A 15,062-nucleotide genomic window follows, 5' to 3' on the forward strand; every position below is an offset into this window, starting at 1 on the left:
GGTGAGGGGCTGAGGGCTGTTTCAGGCTGGCCACACCCCTTTCAGGGTGGAGGGTCTTGCTGGGGTCGCTGGCCAGACTGGGTGAGGGTCTGATGGCTGTTTGCAGGCTGGCCACAGCCCCTTCAGGGTAGGGTTCCCCGCTGGGTGCCTGGCCAGCCTGGGTGAGGGGCTGATGGCTGTTTGCAGGCTGGCCACAGCCTCCAGCCACCCAAGCTCCCAGTGGAGGCTGGCTGGAAGAGGTATCTGGGATTTATTTAGCTTCTATAATTGAAACTTTGTTGCCTTTTGTGGAGGCCACAGCCGGCCAGGGCAGGCGGGATGCTTGGCTTCCTCCATCGCCTGGGCAACCAAGCCTCCTGATTGCTCCAGCTCCATGGCTGGGTTGGGTTAATTTGCATATGGTCGCTCTGATTGACTGTTGGGCGTGGCTTTGGCATATCAAAGGTACGGTCAATTAGCATCTTTGTCTTTGATTAGTGTAGATTATTGATAGGTACTTATTTCCATTCTTACTCTTTATGCCTATCTTCTTCTCTATTTCTTCTTACAATTGTCCCTTTGACATTTCTTACTGTGCTGGCTTGGTGGTAATATATTCTTTTAGCCTTTTTTTTGGTCTGCAGAGCTCTTTATTTCACCTTCAATTTTGAATTATACCTTGCCAGATAAAGTAGTCCTGGGTTCAGTCTTTTGTTTTTCATTACCTTGTATACTTCATGCCATTTCCTTCTGGCCTTAAGTGTTTCTATTGAGAAGTTAGCTGACAGTCTAATGGGAGCTTCCTTGTAGGTAATTTGTTTCTCTCTTGCAGCCTTTAAGATTCTTTGTCTTTAATATTTGCTATTTTAATTCATATGTGCCTAGGGTCTTTCAGGGTTCATCTTGGCTGGGACTCTCTGCATTTCCTGAACTTGAGTGACTTTTTCCTTCAACATGTTAGGGGAATTTTCTGCCATTATTTCTCCAAACAGGTTCTCTATTCATTTCTTGGATTCTTCTCCATCTGGCACTCATATGATGCAAATGTTGTTATGTTTCATGTTGTCCCAAATCTCCATTAAATTCTTCTCCTGTTTTTAATTTTTTTTCCATTTGCTGATCTGAATGAATGTTTTTATACCTTGTCTTCTAATTTACTGATTTGGTCCTCAGCTTCTCCTAGTCTACTGTTGTATTCTTCCGGGGTATTCTTTATTTCAGCTATGTTGTTCCTCATTTCCAATTGATTCTTATTTATTCTTTCAACCTCTCTTTTCAAGTTGGTGTAGCTCTCATTAAGTCCCTAAATATTCTCATTAATTTATGATTCTCATTAAGCTGCTTATAGTTCTCACTGAATTATTTGAGCACCCTTATTAGCATTATTCTGTATTCTTTATCTGACAAATTGCTTGCCTCCATTTCATTTAATTCCTTTTATGGCGATTCCTCCTTTTCTTTCATTCAGGGATTGTCTCCCCATTTTTGCTGTCCCTTTGTATTTGTTTCTATGTATTAGATCAAACTGCTATGCCTCCCAGATTTTGGGGGGTGGTCTTATATAGTAGGTGTTTTGTGGAACCCACTGGTACAGTCCCTTAGATCTCCTGAGCTGGGTGCTTTAGGAAAGACCCTTACTTGAGTTATTTGGGTTCTCCTGTTATAGTTGGGTCTTGAATGTTATTGTCCCATTTGTGGATGGAGTCTTCTCTCAGACTGGGTGACCATGTGGCTCACCCAACCATATCATGAGAAATGTTGTGGAGGTGCTGACCGCACAAAACAAAATACAACAATACAAAACGTGAAATAGAAGAAACAAAACAAGAACATACACAAGACCCCTATAGCACTAACAAAAGCAACCACCAGAAAAGAATTAGGAAAGAGAAAAGAGAGCAAGAATGATAGAAAAAAAAGAGAAAGATACAGGGAGAAAACAAAACAAATAAACAGACAAAAAAAGCACAAACCAGAAATAGTAAGTAAAGGGGCGGGGAGAGGGCAGAATATGTAGTTGGAGAGATGAAATTAAGAAAATAAGAATAAAGAATCAAAGGACTAGGTAAAGGACAATAGTTTAAAATAAGGGATGGAGAAAAGATAAGAAAAAAATTTGAAAAGGAAAATATAGGAGAAAGCAGATAGACCTAAAATAAGAAAAAGAAAAAAGATGAGGAAGCAGGAGAAAAAGAAAAGAGAAAAAAAATATTTAGTGAAAAAAATTGAGTAGAAAACGGGAAGAGGAAAATTAGATATATGAATGAAACAACAGAGATAAGAATAATAACAAACCAATAAAGCAGATAAGGATAAATTTAAAAAGGGAAAAGAAGGAAGAAAAGAGAAAAACTAAAAAAAGGAAAAAAAGAAAGAAAAAAAAATGAAGAGGCGTTAGTTTCAGGTGAGTTTAATGCCCCATGGAAGCTTGCTTTGGATACCACTCTTCTGTTCTGTCTGCCACTTCTGGGCTTCCTGTTAGGTATTTAGGTGCTAATCACTATCAGGCACTGTCTTTTGACTTTCAGCAATCTGCTTAAAGCTCCAAATGATCCACCAATCCACCACTTGTGTCTGTCTCCACAGGCCTTGGCTGCAAACAGGAAGGACCAATCTGCCCTCTAAAGTAGGTTTGTTAGCAGCAAGGGGGCCAAGGCTGGGTCAGCAAACTTCCCCTGATTCCCCAGACTCTACCTCTGCCCACCTTTGCCTACTAGCCAGCTGTCAATCTTAATCACTCAAAAGTCTGATTTTGAAAGAACTTTAGGCAGGGAGGTACTGTTTAGTTTTCAGGGAATATGATGGGTGTGTTTTCCTGTCCCAGAGCTATTCCTCTATGAGTGGCCCAAAGTATTACTCTGCCCTTGGCTGGACAGAGATCCTGTATGGAGAACAATGGGGTCTACTATGGAGAACCTGGAAACCTGGAGTTTTTATCAGTTCTCCCGTGAGGGGAACATGTCAGTCTGATTCCCAGCATAGCGGGGAGGATGGCCCCTCCCTCAATCCAGTCACTGAAGGCTCCTTGAGACTGTTCAAACCCTTAAGCTTGGCCTCTGCTTTTGTTTCCTCTGACAAGATCAAAATGCAGGGTGTGGCATGCAAGGCTCCTGTGGGTGGGGCAGGCTGTTTTGTTTCTTTACTTGCTCTGTGGCTTCTGGGAGTGGTTAGCTCCTCTCAGGAAAAATGGCTGTTTCGTTTGGGGGCCTACAACCAAATGCTCCTGGTGAGAGGAGTTAGCTTGAAATGCAGGAAGACAGGGCAAGGGTCCAGTGGAAGACAAAGGCAGGTGAAACATAGGCAGGGGCAGACATGGCAGTTTGAGCAAGCCTAACCACAGGAACCAACCAAGCAGAAATAATAAAATGTTTCTGGACTCAAAGCAGGAGACATGGGAAACCAAGGGAGGGCCTGCAGTAAACAAAATGTAGGAACACATATAAACAGAAAAAGTTCAGCATAGGAACAGAGAAAGAACACATAGAAACAGGGAAAGTTTAGGTCTGTTGCTGGGCAAAAACAATTGAGGGAATCAATCAGATGACGACACAGGTAGACATAGAGCAGGCTTCTAGCAAACATATACCCCTGGACTACAAGGCTTTAACAGGCAACCCATTCTTGAGTCCCCCTCCCCTTGCGGGGAGTCTGAATTTGCTTGTAATAAATTTTCCACACTTTGCTTAAATCTTCTGGTCCACGTAGCTCATTCTTCAGCATCGTGAGACACGACCTGGGAAAAACACCTTGGCTCACCATTCCGGTTATCACTGGCTGCTATTTTACCAAGTCTCCCCACAAAACTTCCCAACTCAGCCTCTTCTTAGGCACCTCGAGTCCACATCTCCCTCCCTGCACCAAAGCCTCAGATGAATAGTCGAAAATGAAAATTCCTGGGCTCTGGGTTTAGAGAGGAAGTGGAAGGGGAAGGGGAAGGGGAAGGGGAGGGAAGGGAAGGGAAGGGACACGTGATGCTGGGCTGATGTTGTGTTCACTGTGACGTTCACTGTGCCAACTAGCGGTGGGGTATCTGAAGCTGGCTCGTAACCAGAATTTTAGCTCACAACTCAAAGCAAAAAATCGGCCGAGAGACGGCTCATATCTCGAAAAACTCAGTCAGGACACTCATAAGTCAAGGCCCCACTATACACTGATTTAAAAGATTTCAGTTAAAACTGTACAAAGATTCTTAACATGTAATATATATAATAAAAGCATTCTTCCTCTCCCCAACCCAGCTTGTCATTTATGTTTATTTTTATGGTGATGTTTTTGTTTTGTTACTTGTAAATAAAAAATTGTGGTCAAATTTAACCAGCATTTCTTCTTTGGATTCTGATTTCAGTGATAAGTTTAACCCTTTGCAGTCCAATTTTATTTTTGGAATTCAGTCTGGTCCAAATTAATTGACAGGATTGAATGTTGAACCGGTTTGCAGTGTCTCTGCCTCACCGTTGGACATGCTCCTAGCGCCTGGTCTGTCGAGTCAGCCTCCATGTTGGACCGAAAAGGGTTAACAAGGCTTCCCCTTCTAAGATTAAATTACTAGTACCTATATTTTCTTCCAGTTTACATTTTCAATTAGTATATTATTAACATTTCCAATCTACATGGAATTTTAATATATACTAACTAGAGACCCAGTGCATGAAATTTGTGCATGGGTGTGTGTGTGTGTGTGTGTGTGCGCGCGCGTCCCTCAACACGGCCTGCACCCTCTCTAATCTGGGACCCCTCGGGCGATGTCCGACTGCCAGCCTGATTGCCACCTAAACGCTCCACTGCCGGCCCGATCACCCACAACTGCCCTCCCCTGCCGGCCCGATCGCTCCCAATTGCCCTCCCCTGCTGGCCCAGTTGCCCACAACTGCCCTCCCCTGCTGGCCCAATCGCCCACAATTGCCTTCCCCTCCCAGTCTGATCGCTCACAACTGCCCTCCCCTGCCAGCTTAACCCCCTCACAACTGCCCTCCCCTGCTGCAACCCGCCTCCTCCGCTGGGCCCTGCCTCCTCTGCACTGCGCAGAGCCCAGGCCTCACTGAGCGGAGCAGCCGCTGGGCCCCGCCTCTACTGTGCATGCAGCCATCTTGTGGGGGCCATCTTGTGGGGGTCATCTTGTGGCGATATCGCGTGAGGGCGTCACGTGAGGATGTGACACCACCTAGGATTTTATTATATAGGACTAGAGGCCCGGTGCACAAAAATTTGTGCACTGGGGGGGGGGTCCCCTCAGCCCGGCCTGTGCCCTCTCTCAGTCTGGGACCCCTCAGGGGATGACCACCTGCTGGCTTAGTCCTGCTCCCCAGGGGATTGGGCCTAAGCTGGCAATCAGACATCCCTCTGGCAGCCCGGCAGCCCTCAGGGGATATTCACTTGCCAGCGGGGAGCAGACCTAAGCTGCAGTCGGACATCCTTAGTGCTGCTGAGGAGGCAGGAGAGGCTCCCACCACCACCACTGCTGTACTGGCAGCCATCAGCCTGGCTTGTGGCTGAGCAGAGCTCCCCCATGTGGGAGCTCACTGACCACCAGAGGGCAGCTCCTGCATTGAGCATCTGCCCCCTGGTGGTCAGTGTGTGTCATAGTGACCAGTCATTCCCAGTCTTTCTGCTGTTAGGGTCAGTTTGCATATTACCTTTTCACTATATAGGATAGAGGCGTGATGCACGGGTGGGGGCCGGCTGGTTTGCCCTGAAGGGTGTCCCGAATCAGGGTGGGGGTCCCCACTGGGGTGCTGGCCAGCCTGGGTGAGGGGCTGATGGCTGTTTGCAGCTGGTCACACCCCCTTCAGGGTGGGGGTCCCCACTGGGGTGCCTGGTCAGCCTGGATGAGGGGCTGATGGCTGTTTTCAGGCTGCCCGCACCCCCTTCAGGGTGGGGGTCCCCACTGGGGTGCCTGGCCAGCCTGGGTGAGGGGCTGATGGCTGTTTTCAGGCTGGCCACACCCCTTTTAGGGTGGGGGTCCACACTGGGGTGCCTGGCCAGTCTGGATGAGGGGCTGAGGGTTTTCAGGCTGGCCAAGCCTGCCGGCGACTGAAGCTCCCAGCCTCTTTTTTTTATTTTTTTATTCTGGGATTTATTTACCTTCTACAATTGAAACTTTGTTGCTGCTCCAGCTCCGAGGCCATGGCCTGCTGAAAGCAGGTATCTGGGGTTTGTTTAGCTTCTATAATTGCAACTTTGTTGCTTAGAGTGGAGCTCAGAGCCCGGCTGCAGCAGGGAGGAAGCTTGGCTTCCTCCATCACTGGAGCAAGCAAGCCTCCTGCTCGCTTCAGCTGCGTGGCTGTGGCTGCCGGCCACCATCTTTGTTGGTGGTTAATTTGCATATCTCGCTGATTAGCCAATGGGAAGCGTAGTGGAGGTACAGTTAATTTCAATCTTTGTCTATTATTAGATAGGATTATCTGTTGATTGGATAAACTATCCTTTCTTTGTGCACAATATATTTTTGGACTCAGGTCTGAAAGATAAATAAAATGCCGGTATTTCTGGAATGATGCCTAAGTATGATCCTATTTGAAACAAAATCTGCCACCTTGCTGTGCAAAATTATAGGATGGATCTCCTAACTAATAAAGAGGGAATATGCTAATTGACCGCTACGCCCTCACAAGATGCGGCGCCCACAGCCAATAAAGAGGGAATATGCTAGGCGGAGGTCGAGGCAAACGCCCCGAGAGAGAATCCTGACAGGAGAGAACAAAGATGGCGGCATAGGTTAACGCCGGAGTTTGCTGCCTCGAACAACCACTTCAAAAATACAACTAAAAGACGGAACGGACATCACCCAGAACCACAGGAAGGCTGGCTAAGGAGAGATTCTACAACTAGAAGTAAAGAGAAATCCATACCGAGACTTAGAGGAGGCGCAGTGCGGAGGTGAAATACTAAGGTGCGGAGGTGCGCGTGGAGCGGGCCGGCGGCGGAGGGCTTGGTTGTTGTTTTCAATCGGGAGGGAGTTTCAGACTCTGAGCTCCAGATCCGGGCGAGTCTCTAGGGACCAAGAATCAAACGGGAGAAGCAGGAAGGCAGCTTTCTCTCCGAGGTTTACAGCGGTTGCAGAGCCGCTGGGGACGGAACTGAGAGCAGCCATAACTGCTCGCTCCGCCCACCCTGTAGATCCCCGGGGACCTGCCCCACCCAAGCCCTGCACATAGGCATTTGCTGGATAGCCTCGGGCAAAGGCTAGATTAGCACCACCCTAGAGATTCAGCACAGAAGCTCTCCCACTGCAGACACAGCTGCCTCTCATAGCCAGTTAGCCTGGAGGTCAATTCACCCCTAGTATTGCCGACAACAATTAAGGCTTAACTACAACAAGACTGCGCACAAAGACCACAAGGGGGTGCACCAAGAAAGCATAAAAAATGCGGAGACAAAAAAACATGACAGAAATGGAGGATATAGAGCTAAAAAACGCACTTTTGAGGGCTTTCAATAATTTGCTAGAAACTGCCGATAAACTTGATGAGAGCCTCAAGAAATCTAATGAGACCCTCGATGTTGTGATAAAGAACCAACTAGAAATTAAGCATTCACTGACTGAAATAAAGAATATTATACAGACACCCAACAGCAGACCAGAGGAGCGCAAGAATCAAGTCAAAGATTTGAAATGCGAAGAAGCAAAAAACACCCAACCAGAAAAGCAAAATGAAAAAAGAATCCGAAAATACGAAGACAGTGTAAGGAGCCTCTGGGACAGCTTCAAACGCACCAACATCAGAATTATAGCGGTACCAGAAGATGAGAGACAGCAAGATATTGAAAACCTATTTGAAGAAATAATGACAGAAAACTTCCCCCACCTGGTGAAAGAAATGGACTTACAGGTCCAAGAAGCGCAGAGAACCCCAAACAAAAGGAATCCAAAGAGGACCAGACCAAGACACATCATAATTAAAATGACAAGAGCAAAAGACAAAGAGAGAATCTTAAAAGCAGCAAGAGAAAGACAGTCAATTACCTACAAGGGAATACCCATACGACTGTCAGCTGATTTCTCAACAGAAACTTTGCAGGCCAGAAGGGAGTGGCAAGAAATATTCAAAGTGATGAATGCCAAGAACCTACAACCAAGATTACTTTACCCAGCAAAGCTATCATTCAGAATTGAAGGTCAGATAAAGAGCTTCACAGATAAGGAAAAGCTAAAGGAGTTCATCACCACTAAACCAGTATTATACGAAATGCTGAAAGGTATCCTTTAAGAAGAGAAAGAAGAAGAAAAAGGTAAAGATACAAATTATGAACAACAAACATGCATCTATCAACAAGTGAATCTAAGAATCAAGTGAATAAATAATCTGATGTACAGAATGAACTGGTGATTATAATGAATCAGGGACATAGAAAGGGAATGGACTGACTATTCTTCGGGGGGAAAGGGGAATGGGAGATGTGGGAAGAGACTGGACAAAAATCGTACACCTATGGATGAGGACAGTGGGTGGGGAGTGAGGGTGGAGGGTGGGGTGGGAACTGGGAGGAGGGGAGTTAGGGGGGGGAAAAGAGGAACAAATGTAATCTGAACAATAAAGATTTAATTTTTTTAAAAAAAGAGGGAATATGCTAATTGACTGCCATGCCCTCAAAGATGGTGGCGCCCACAGCCACAAGATGACAGCACCCAGCCCTCTAAGCCCCGCCAGGGTGCCAGGCGCACAGCACAGCCAGGCCAACCCCAGGCAGGTCTGGCTGCTCCACGCAACTGCCTCCGGAGTCCCCCAGTCCCCAGCCCCCCAGCCGCCCAGGGCCAGCCCAAGGCGCAGGCAAGCCTTGGATGGTGGCTGCCCAGCTGCCCAGGGCTGGCCTGAGGCGCAGGCAAGCCTCAAATGGTGGCTGCCCAGCTGATGCCCAAGGCACAGGCAAGCCTCGGATGGCGGCTGCCCAGCCACCCAGGGCCGCCCGAGGCTCAGTTAACCAGGGCTGGCAGAGACTTGCGCTGCCGGCAGTGGCAGCAGCAGAGGTGTGATGGGGGCGTTGCCTTTCCCTGATCGCCGGGTCACCTCCCGCCCCTAAGGGCTCCCAGACTGTGAGAGGGGGCAGGCCGGGCTGAGGGATCCCTCTCCAGTGCATGAATTTTCATGCACCAGGTCTCTAGTTATTAACCATTAATATCAATCAATAGTAAAAAACCCTATACAACTATAAAAGATAAAGAATGGTAGATAAATAGTATTCAACCAAACTCAGAAATAAAAACAAATGCATACCCTTAATCCTGAATGAAATCATTTTAGGCTTAAGTTTGAAATAAATAACATTACGTTAAACATTACAGATAAATTATAAATATAAGTCTAATGTAAATACAGCTACTTAAATCTTTATAGGGCACATACTTTTTAGGGTACATACGTAAGTTAAAAGCAATAAACTATACTCCTTAAGTATTCTATACATTTACACTCTCATTAATTTAGACTAGATTCTCCCATTCTCTCTTATTCCATATAAATACTAGACATCATCAAAAATCTAAACTTTAAAAACTAATAAGAGTGGTAACAATTTCAGGAAGGTTTCTTGAAGGACTCCTTTAAATAGCAATCAGCTTTAGTGCGTCTGAAGAATCTGAATATAGTCCCTTGCTAATAGCACCAGGAAGGGGGAGAAAGAATGGAAGGATGGGACAAATCAGATGTCTCCCAAAGACAGTCAGAACTAGTCAGAATGATACAAAATAGATTTATCACGACCTTAAAATCAAAATCAGTATTTGTAAACACACTATAAACATTTGTATAGATGTTATCCAAAATAATACAGTATAATGTTTTAAAACCATTAAACATGAAATCATTTGCCAAAAACGGGAAAAAGTTATTATAATAAATTTGACTGTGTTTAAATATTAGAACAGAATGGATATAGGCAGAAACAGTTCTGGCTGCCTGTTTCTTCCCTTTCCCTTACTCTTTTCCCATCACAAGATGGAATGGGTCAGGATCTTCCTTTACAACTACAAGACCTAGATCCCCTCACCCCTTGTCTTAGCTATGTAGCCAACCACATAGGAACCTACTCTCAAGAAAAGAAAGGGAATAAGAATTTCCCACAATTGCCTTGGCTGTTGTTGCTCAGTGGTTACAGCGTTGGCCCAAGCAACAAAGGATTGCAGGTTCAATTACTGGTCAAGGGAGTGTACCTGGATTGCAGGTTCAAACTCTGGCCCCAGGTGGGGTGCCCTTGGAAGGCAACCAATCCATTTGTCTCTCTCACATCAATGCTTCTCTCTCTCTCTCTCCCTTTCTCTTCTTCCTTCCACTTTTTCTAAAGATCAATGGTAGAAATATCCTCTGCTGAGGATTTACAAAACAAAATAAATAATTTCCCACAATGAAGGCCTTAATTTGTAAAAGTATATAATTCTAAAACAGACATCTTCTAATATGTACATGTTTCTGCTACAATTAAAAATTTCACAAATTTATATACATATGTATATATGTATTTTTACCATGTTTAACCTGCAAACCAGTTGATCCACACCTAAATAACCAAGGGTTGACTACAACACTTATTTTAATGGTCTTGAAGCTTGTAGAGAACTTTTACATACTTCAAATTTGACTCTTACAGTTCTATGAGATAAAGCAGGTATTATTTCCATCAGACAAATAAGGAACCTTGGGGTTAGTGTCACAGAACTAGGATTGTATTCCACCTCTTCGGCCTCCAGAGTAATTGTTTGCCACACTGCTACAGAAAACAATAAATACAAACCCTCATCATCTGATCTCTCAAGTGGAACATTAAGAATTTAGAGATTAAGACAACTTTCCTGAAACATACTAAACTATATAAAACAAGTTCCATTTGTATTTGTAGCAAATGGAAACAATGTTCATTAAATTTTATTTTAAATCCTTGACCTGTTCTCATTATTATGGGTCCATAGTTTTAGTTCCAGTGCAACTGTACTATTTTTAATGCTTCTGAAGTAAACATTAACTTTAGGCCACTGTTTTGTTTTTCTTTTTATACTATGGCATCTCTACAAATATAAATTTGATGACACCCAAAGATTGAGGGGCAGGTGGTGTTCAAAATTTGAATAGTTTTGATGTGGGAAAAAAGGATACAGATTTGAATACTTCACTAAAATTAAAATAAATAGAACGAATTTTCTTTTTTTTTTTTTTTAATCCTCACCCGAGGATATTTTCCCACTGATTTTTTAGAGAGAGTGGAAAGGGAAAGGGTGAGACTGAGAGAATCATTGATGTGAAAGATACACATCGACTGGTTGCCTCCTGCATGCACCCCAACCAGGGCCAGGGAACCTACAACCAAGATATGTGCCCTTGACCAGAATCGAACCCGGGACCCTTCAGTTCATGGGCTGATGCTCTTATCCACTGACCTAAATCGGCTAGGGTGAGAACCAATTTTCCACAGAATTCTCCTCAGAGTCAAAATATGTATGCTGATTAATGTATGACCTTAACTGGATATTCTTCTTGATCACTTTGAACAATTATAAAATGGATGGGAAAAGCTTTGTATTTTGTTAGGCTTCTTGGCTTAAAGATTCAGTAGTAAAAACGCAATTAAAAAGTTTCTAATCAGAAATATGTTTTATTTTGCTAACATTTTTACCTTTAACATTAGGTTTTAATGTATTCAATATGAAAGATGGTAAAACTTACCTCACAAGCAGGGCATATAATTGTGCTATATTCTTCAGTTAATAAACACAGTTCACATAAAGCATGTCCACACTGAAATTCATGGTGGTGACCTATTGATGAAATTATGCATTAATCTTTCTACAGTTTGTTAACATTGTGCAGCATTAGTTAGAGTGGAAAGTTAAAGGGATTCTCTCGCATAGGAAGATCACAAAGTTAGTAATGGATGACTTATTAAACAAAATTCATGGAGAACATATACAAGTCAGAAGGAGGGAGAAACAGAAGAAAAGCCAGGTAGAGTTATATAATATTGTTTGCATTAATTTAAGATAGTGTTTGGTACCTATGATACTTTCAATTTGCCATATCTTATAATCATACAAAGTGCTCTGACATACTTCATTGCCTCTGTGTAAACATTATGGCTAAGTAGGCTGGGAATGTTATATGCAACCTAGAGATGGAGAAACATTTTGGTGGTGTGGCTAATTAAATGGTATAATCCAGACTCCAGCCTATTTATGTTTCCAATGCAATGTTCTTTCTACTTGATCATACTGCCCTCTACTAATTTATATTTGCCATCCTGTGAAGTGGACAGGGAGGGCAGATATGAAACACTGGCAGGACCCCACTCTTACAATGATCTAAGACACTGGCAAGGACAAGGACAGAAGCCAGATGCTATTTCTATCACACACACAACCCACATAAAGATCATTTTCACAAAAATAGCTTTTATAAGGGAAATACCATAATCTTAATTGAAAACCTATTATCAAGCTTTTATCGCTAAGTAGAATTTGAAGTTTATCACATTAGGCATATTTTTAGCTATGTAACTTCAAAAATGTCATTTTAAAAGACTCTGCAAGACAAAAAGGAAAAAGGAACTAGATAAAATCAGTCATCTTTTACCAGCAAAAATATTAGTGTTCTTGCTGATTAATAACTACATGCTTTTGATTTTAAAAAGCTTTAATTTTGAAGCCAACAACCAAGCTAATGTTTAAAGCTCTATTTAAATTTCAGAAATATTACCAAAGAAATCAAAACTGTTTAACTGTTTGTCTTTATAAAATTCAGTTTACTGTACAAGTCAAAATGACTTGTGGTGTATTACTGCTTACAAAGGGGAAGCACTTTCACAATTCTAGATGCATAACCACCACCTTTCCAACTGAGTATTTCTAAGCATTGTAACACAAATGCATGGAAGGACCAGTGATTTTATAAGGTCGTGTTTTAAAACTTTATTTTTTAATAGTTATTTCCTTCAAACAATGGATATTTTCCACATAACAGTCATGATCAAAACCCAAATTAGCGGAAGGATGGTCTCCACCAGGAATCACAAACTCACCGACTTTCTCTACACAAACTGAGTCCATCTTAGGAGGGACTAAGAAAGCCCATGGAACGACTCACTTTGAAAGTACAAACATTAAACAGTTACATCGGGAAACAACAAGAATTTTCAGCAGCTCCAGGAGTTGAAATTCAACAACTCATCCCTGTCAGAGAACTCTATCATTACAATTATATTAAAATAACGTGAACCTGTTTCACTTGAGTAGAATCTAAATTAGAAGATCAATGTGAACCTAAAAGCCCTCTAAAATAAAGTCTAATATACATAAAATAAATATCTTGTACACAAAAAAAATTAGATCAACAGGAGGGCGGTGTATTTCTTCCCTTGTACAGAAAACACAAGATGAATAAAGGAATTATTCACGGCTAACTGAGCAATAATTTCACCCCCTCCACCCCACCCAAAAATAAAATCTCTAATATCTCTTTAATTCAGGAACATTTCACAGTGGTCTACTTGTCACTTCTACAACTAAAACCACACACAAAATTCAAATTTCATTACTTCCTGACCACCAGGCAACAGGTGAAATTCTTACATGACTCTCTCGTGAGCCTGGGACGTTTACGAACGGGTAGGGGGGCGAGAACTCACGCGGCCCGTCTCCAGGAGGAGCGGGGAGGCCTCGGAGGCCCCGGGGGCAGGCGCCACGCCCCCTCAACCGACCTCGGGCGTCTACGCGACCCGAGACCCACGACCCGCGACCCGCGACCCGCCCCTCAGTGAGCGACGGGAGGGGGATGCTGTGCGACCGTTTCCACCTCCGCCACAGGCCCCGCCAGCCCCGCTGCTCCCACCCTCGCCGGCCTCGCTGTCTCCATGCCCGCAGCCCGGGACGAAGCCAGCCCGCGAAGCCCGCCCCGGGATCCTTACCGGAAGCTTTGGTCACCATTCTGTCACACCGAGTGCACTGAATCTCAGCAGCTACCCAGGGCCGACCCTTCCTTCCCATCTGCTGACAGGAAGGCAGGGTGAGCCGAGCTGTCGAAGATTCTGCCGCCATTGCTGCCTTCTAGACCCGAGGAAAGTACCTCGTGCCAGTCCCAGCGTCCCTCGCGCCAGCGATCAATCATCCAAGGCAATCGCTGCAGGTAGCCAATCAGCAGGCTAAGATATTAAAGCCCGCCCCCTCCCCCCCCCCCCCACCCTTGACCCTCGCCTGCGGCCATGCACGTGCGGGGAAGGCTGGCTGTTTTTAGTTTGACCCCAGAGGCTTCATGTCAAGGAAGGACGCCAGGTTTTCAAGCACCATTTACTTTCAAACCTCTACCAAAAGCGTCACCCCCTGAGCACTCAGTGCATTCAAGTCCAGATTTCACGTATTATTACTTACACCGTGTGGACTTCACAGGCACTAATCAATCCTTATATTGAAGGGATTCCCCCTTCACTAGTTACCAAGGCCAGAAAGTCTAAACCTGTGAAAAAGAAGTATTTTAATTCCGTATTTGAATCATCTGCTAAGGATTTGAGGGCTTGACTACTAGTAGCCTCAATGGAGAACTATCAGTGGCTACTGGTGGGGGAAATTCAATTAAGTATTTCAAACTAAGGGGTGGTCATCATTACTAACAGTTGTTGAGCTGGGAGTGGTTGGGGAAGCAAAGAATTTATAAGGAACAGGTTTATAACCTCTACCTAAAACAGTAACTTCTGCTAAGGTAGCTTGTAGTAATTTTGTTACATAGCTAGTGTTACATAGCTAGTGTTAGAGGGTAGAGACAATAAAAATCACTGCACTCTGGAAAGATGATGTCAATATGTTATAAAAAGCCTTCCTAGAGGACAGAGGGTTTGCATTAGACCTTAAAACTTAGGTGGTACTTACAGGAGTAAACAGAGGGAAGGAGGCATTCCAGTGAAAAGGAACAGTATAAGCAAGAGAAAGTAGGAAGGAGATGCAGTGGCCTCTTAAAATTTAGAGATCATTTAGCCAGAGTATTAATTTCCTTAAAGTGAGATTTTTGGAGAGGTATGTTGGGATGGAATTTTGGACAGTCTTGAATATTGGGCTAAAGAGTTTGGACTTTACCCTTCAAGCTGCAGAGTGCTTGCTAAGTGTGTGACCAAAG

At 44.0% G+C, this 15,062-nt stretch overlaps 1 protein-coding gene across 2 annotated transcripts in view; it reads right to left on the reverse strand.

Moving 5' to 3' along the window:
• RNF17 (ring finger protein 17) overlaps positions 1-13,993 on the reverse strand; it is a 160,412-nt gene extending 146,419 nt beyond the window's left edge. For both annotated transcript variants that reach the window (XM_023751166.1, XM_023751165.1), the window contains exons 1-2: positions 13,864-13,993; positions 11,631-11,722 (exon numbers count right to left, since the gene is read on the reverse strand). In XM_023751166.1, coding sequence (XP_023606934.1) covers positions 11,631-11,722; positions 13,864-13,993 — 222 coding nt within the window. The remainder of the gene's footprint in view (positions 1-11,630; positions 11,723-13,863) is intronic.
• Positions 13,994-15,062: the final 1,069 nt, after the last annotated feature.

The sequence above is a fragment of the Myotis lucifugus genome, unplaced genomic scaffold, assembly GCF_000147115.1.
Source record: "Myotis lucifugus unplaced genomic scaffold, Myoluc2.0 scaffold_19, whole genome shotgun sequence".
NCBI lineage: Eukaryota > Metazoa > Chordata > Mammalia > Chiroptera > Vespertilionidae > Myotis > Myotis lucifugus.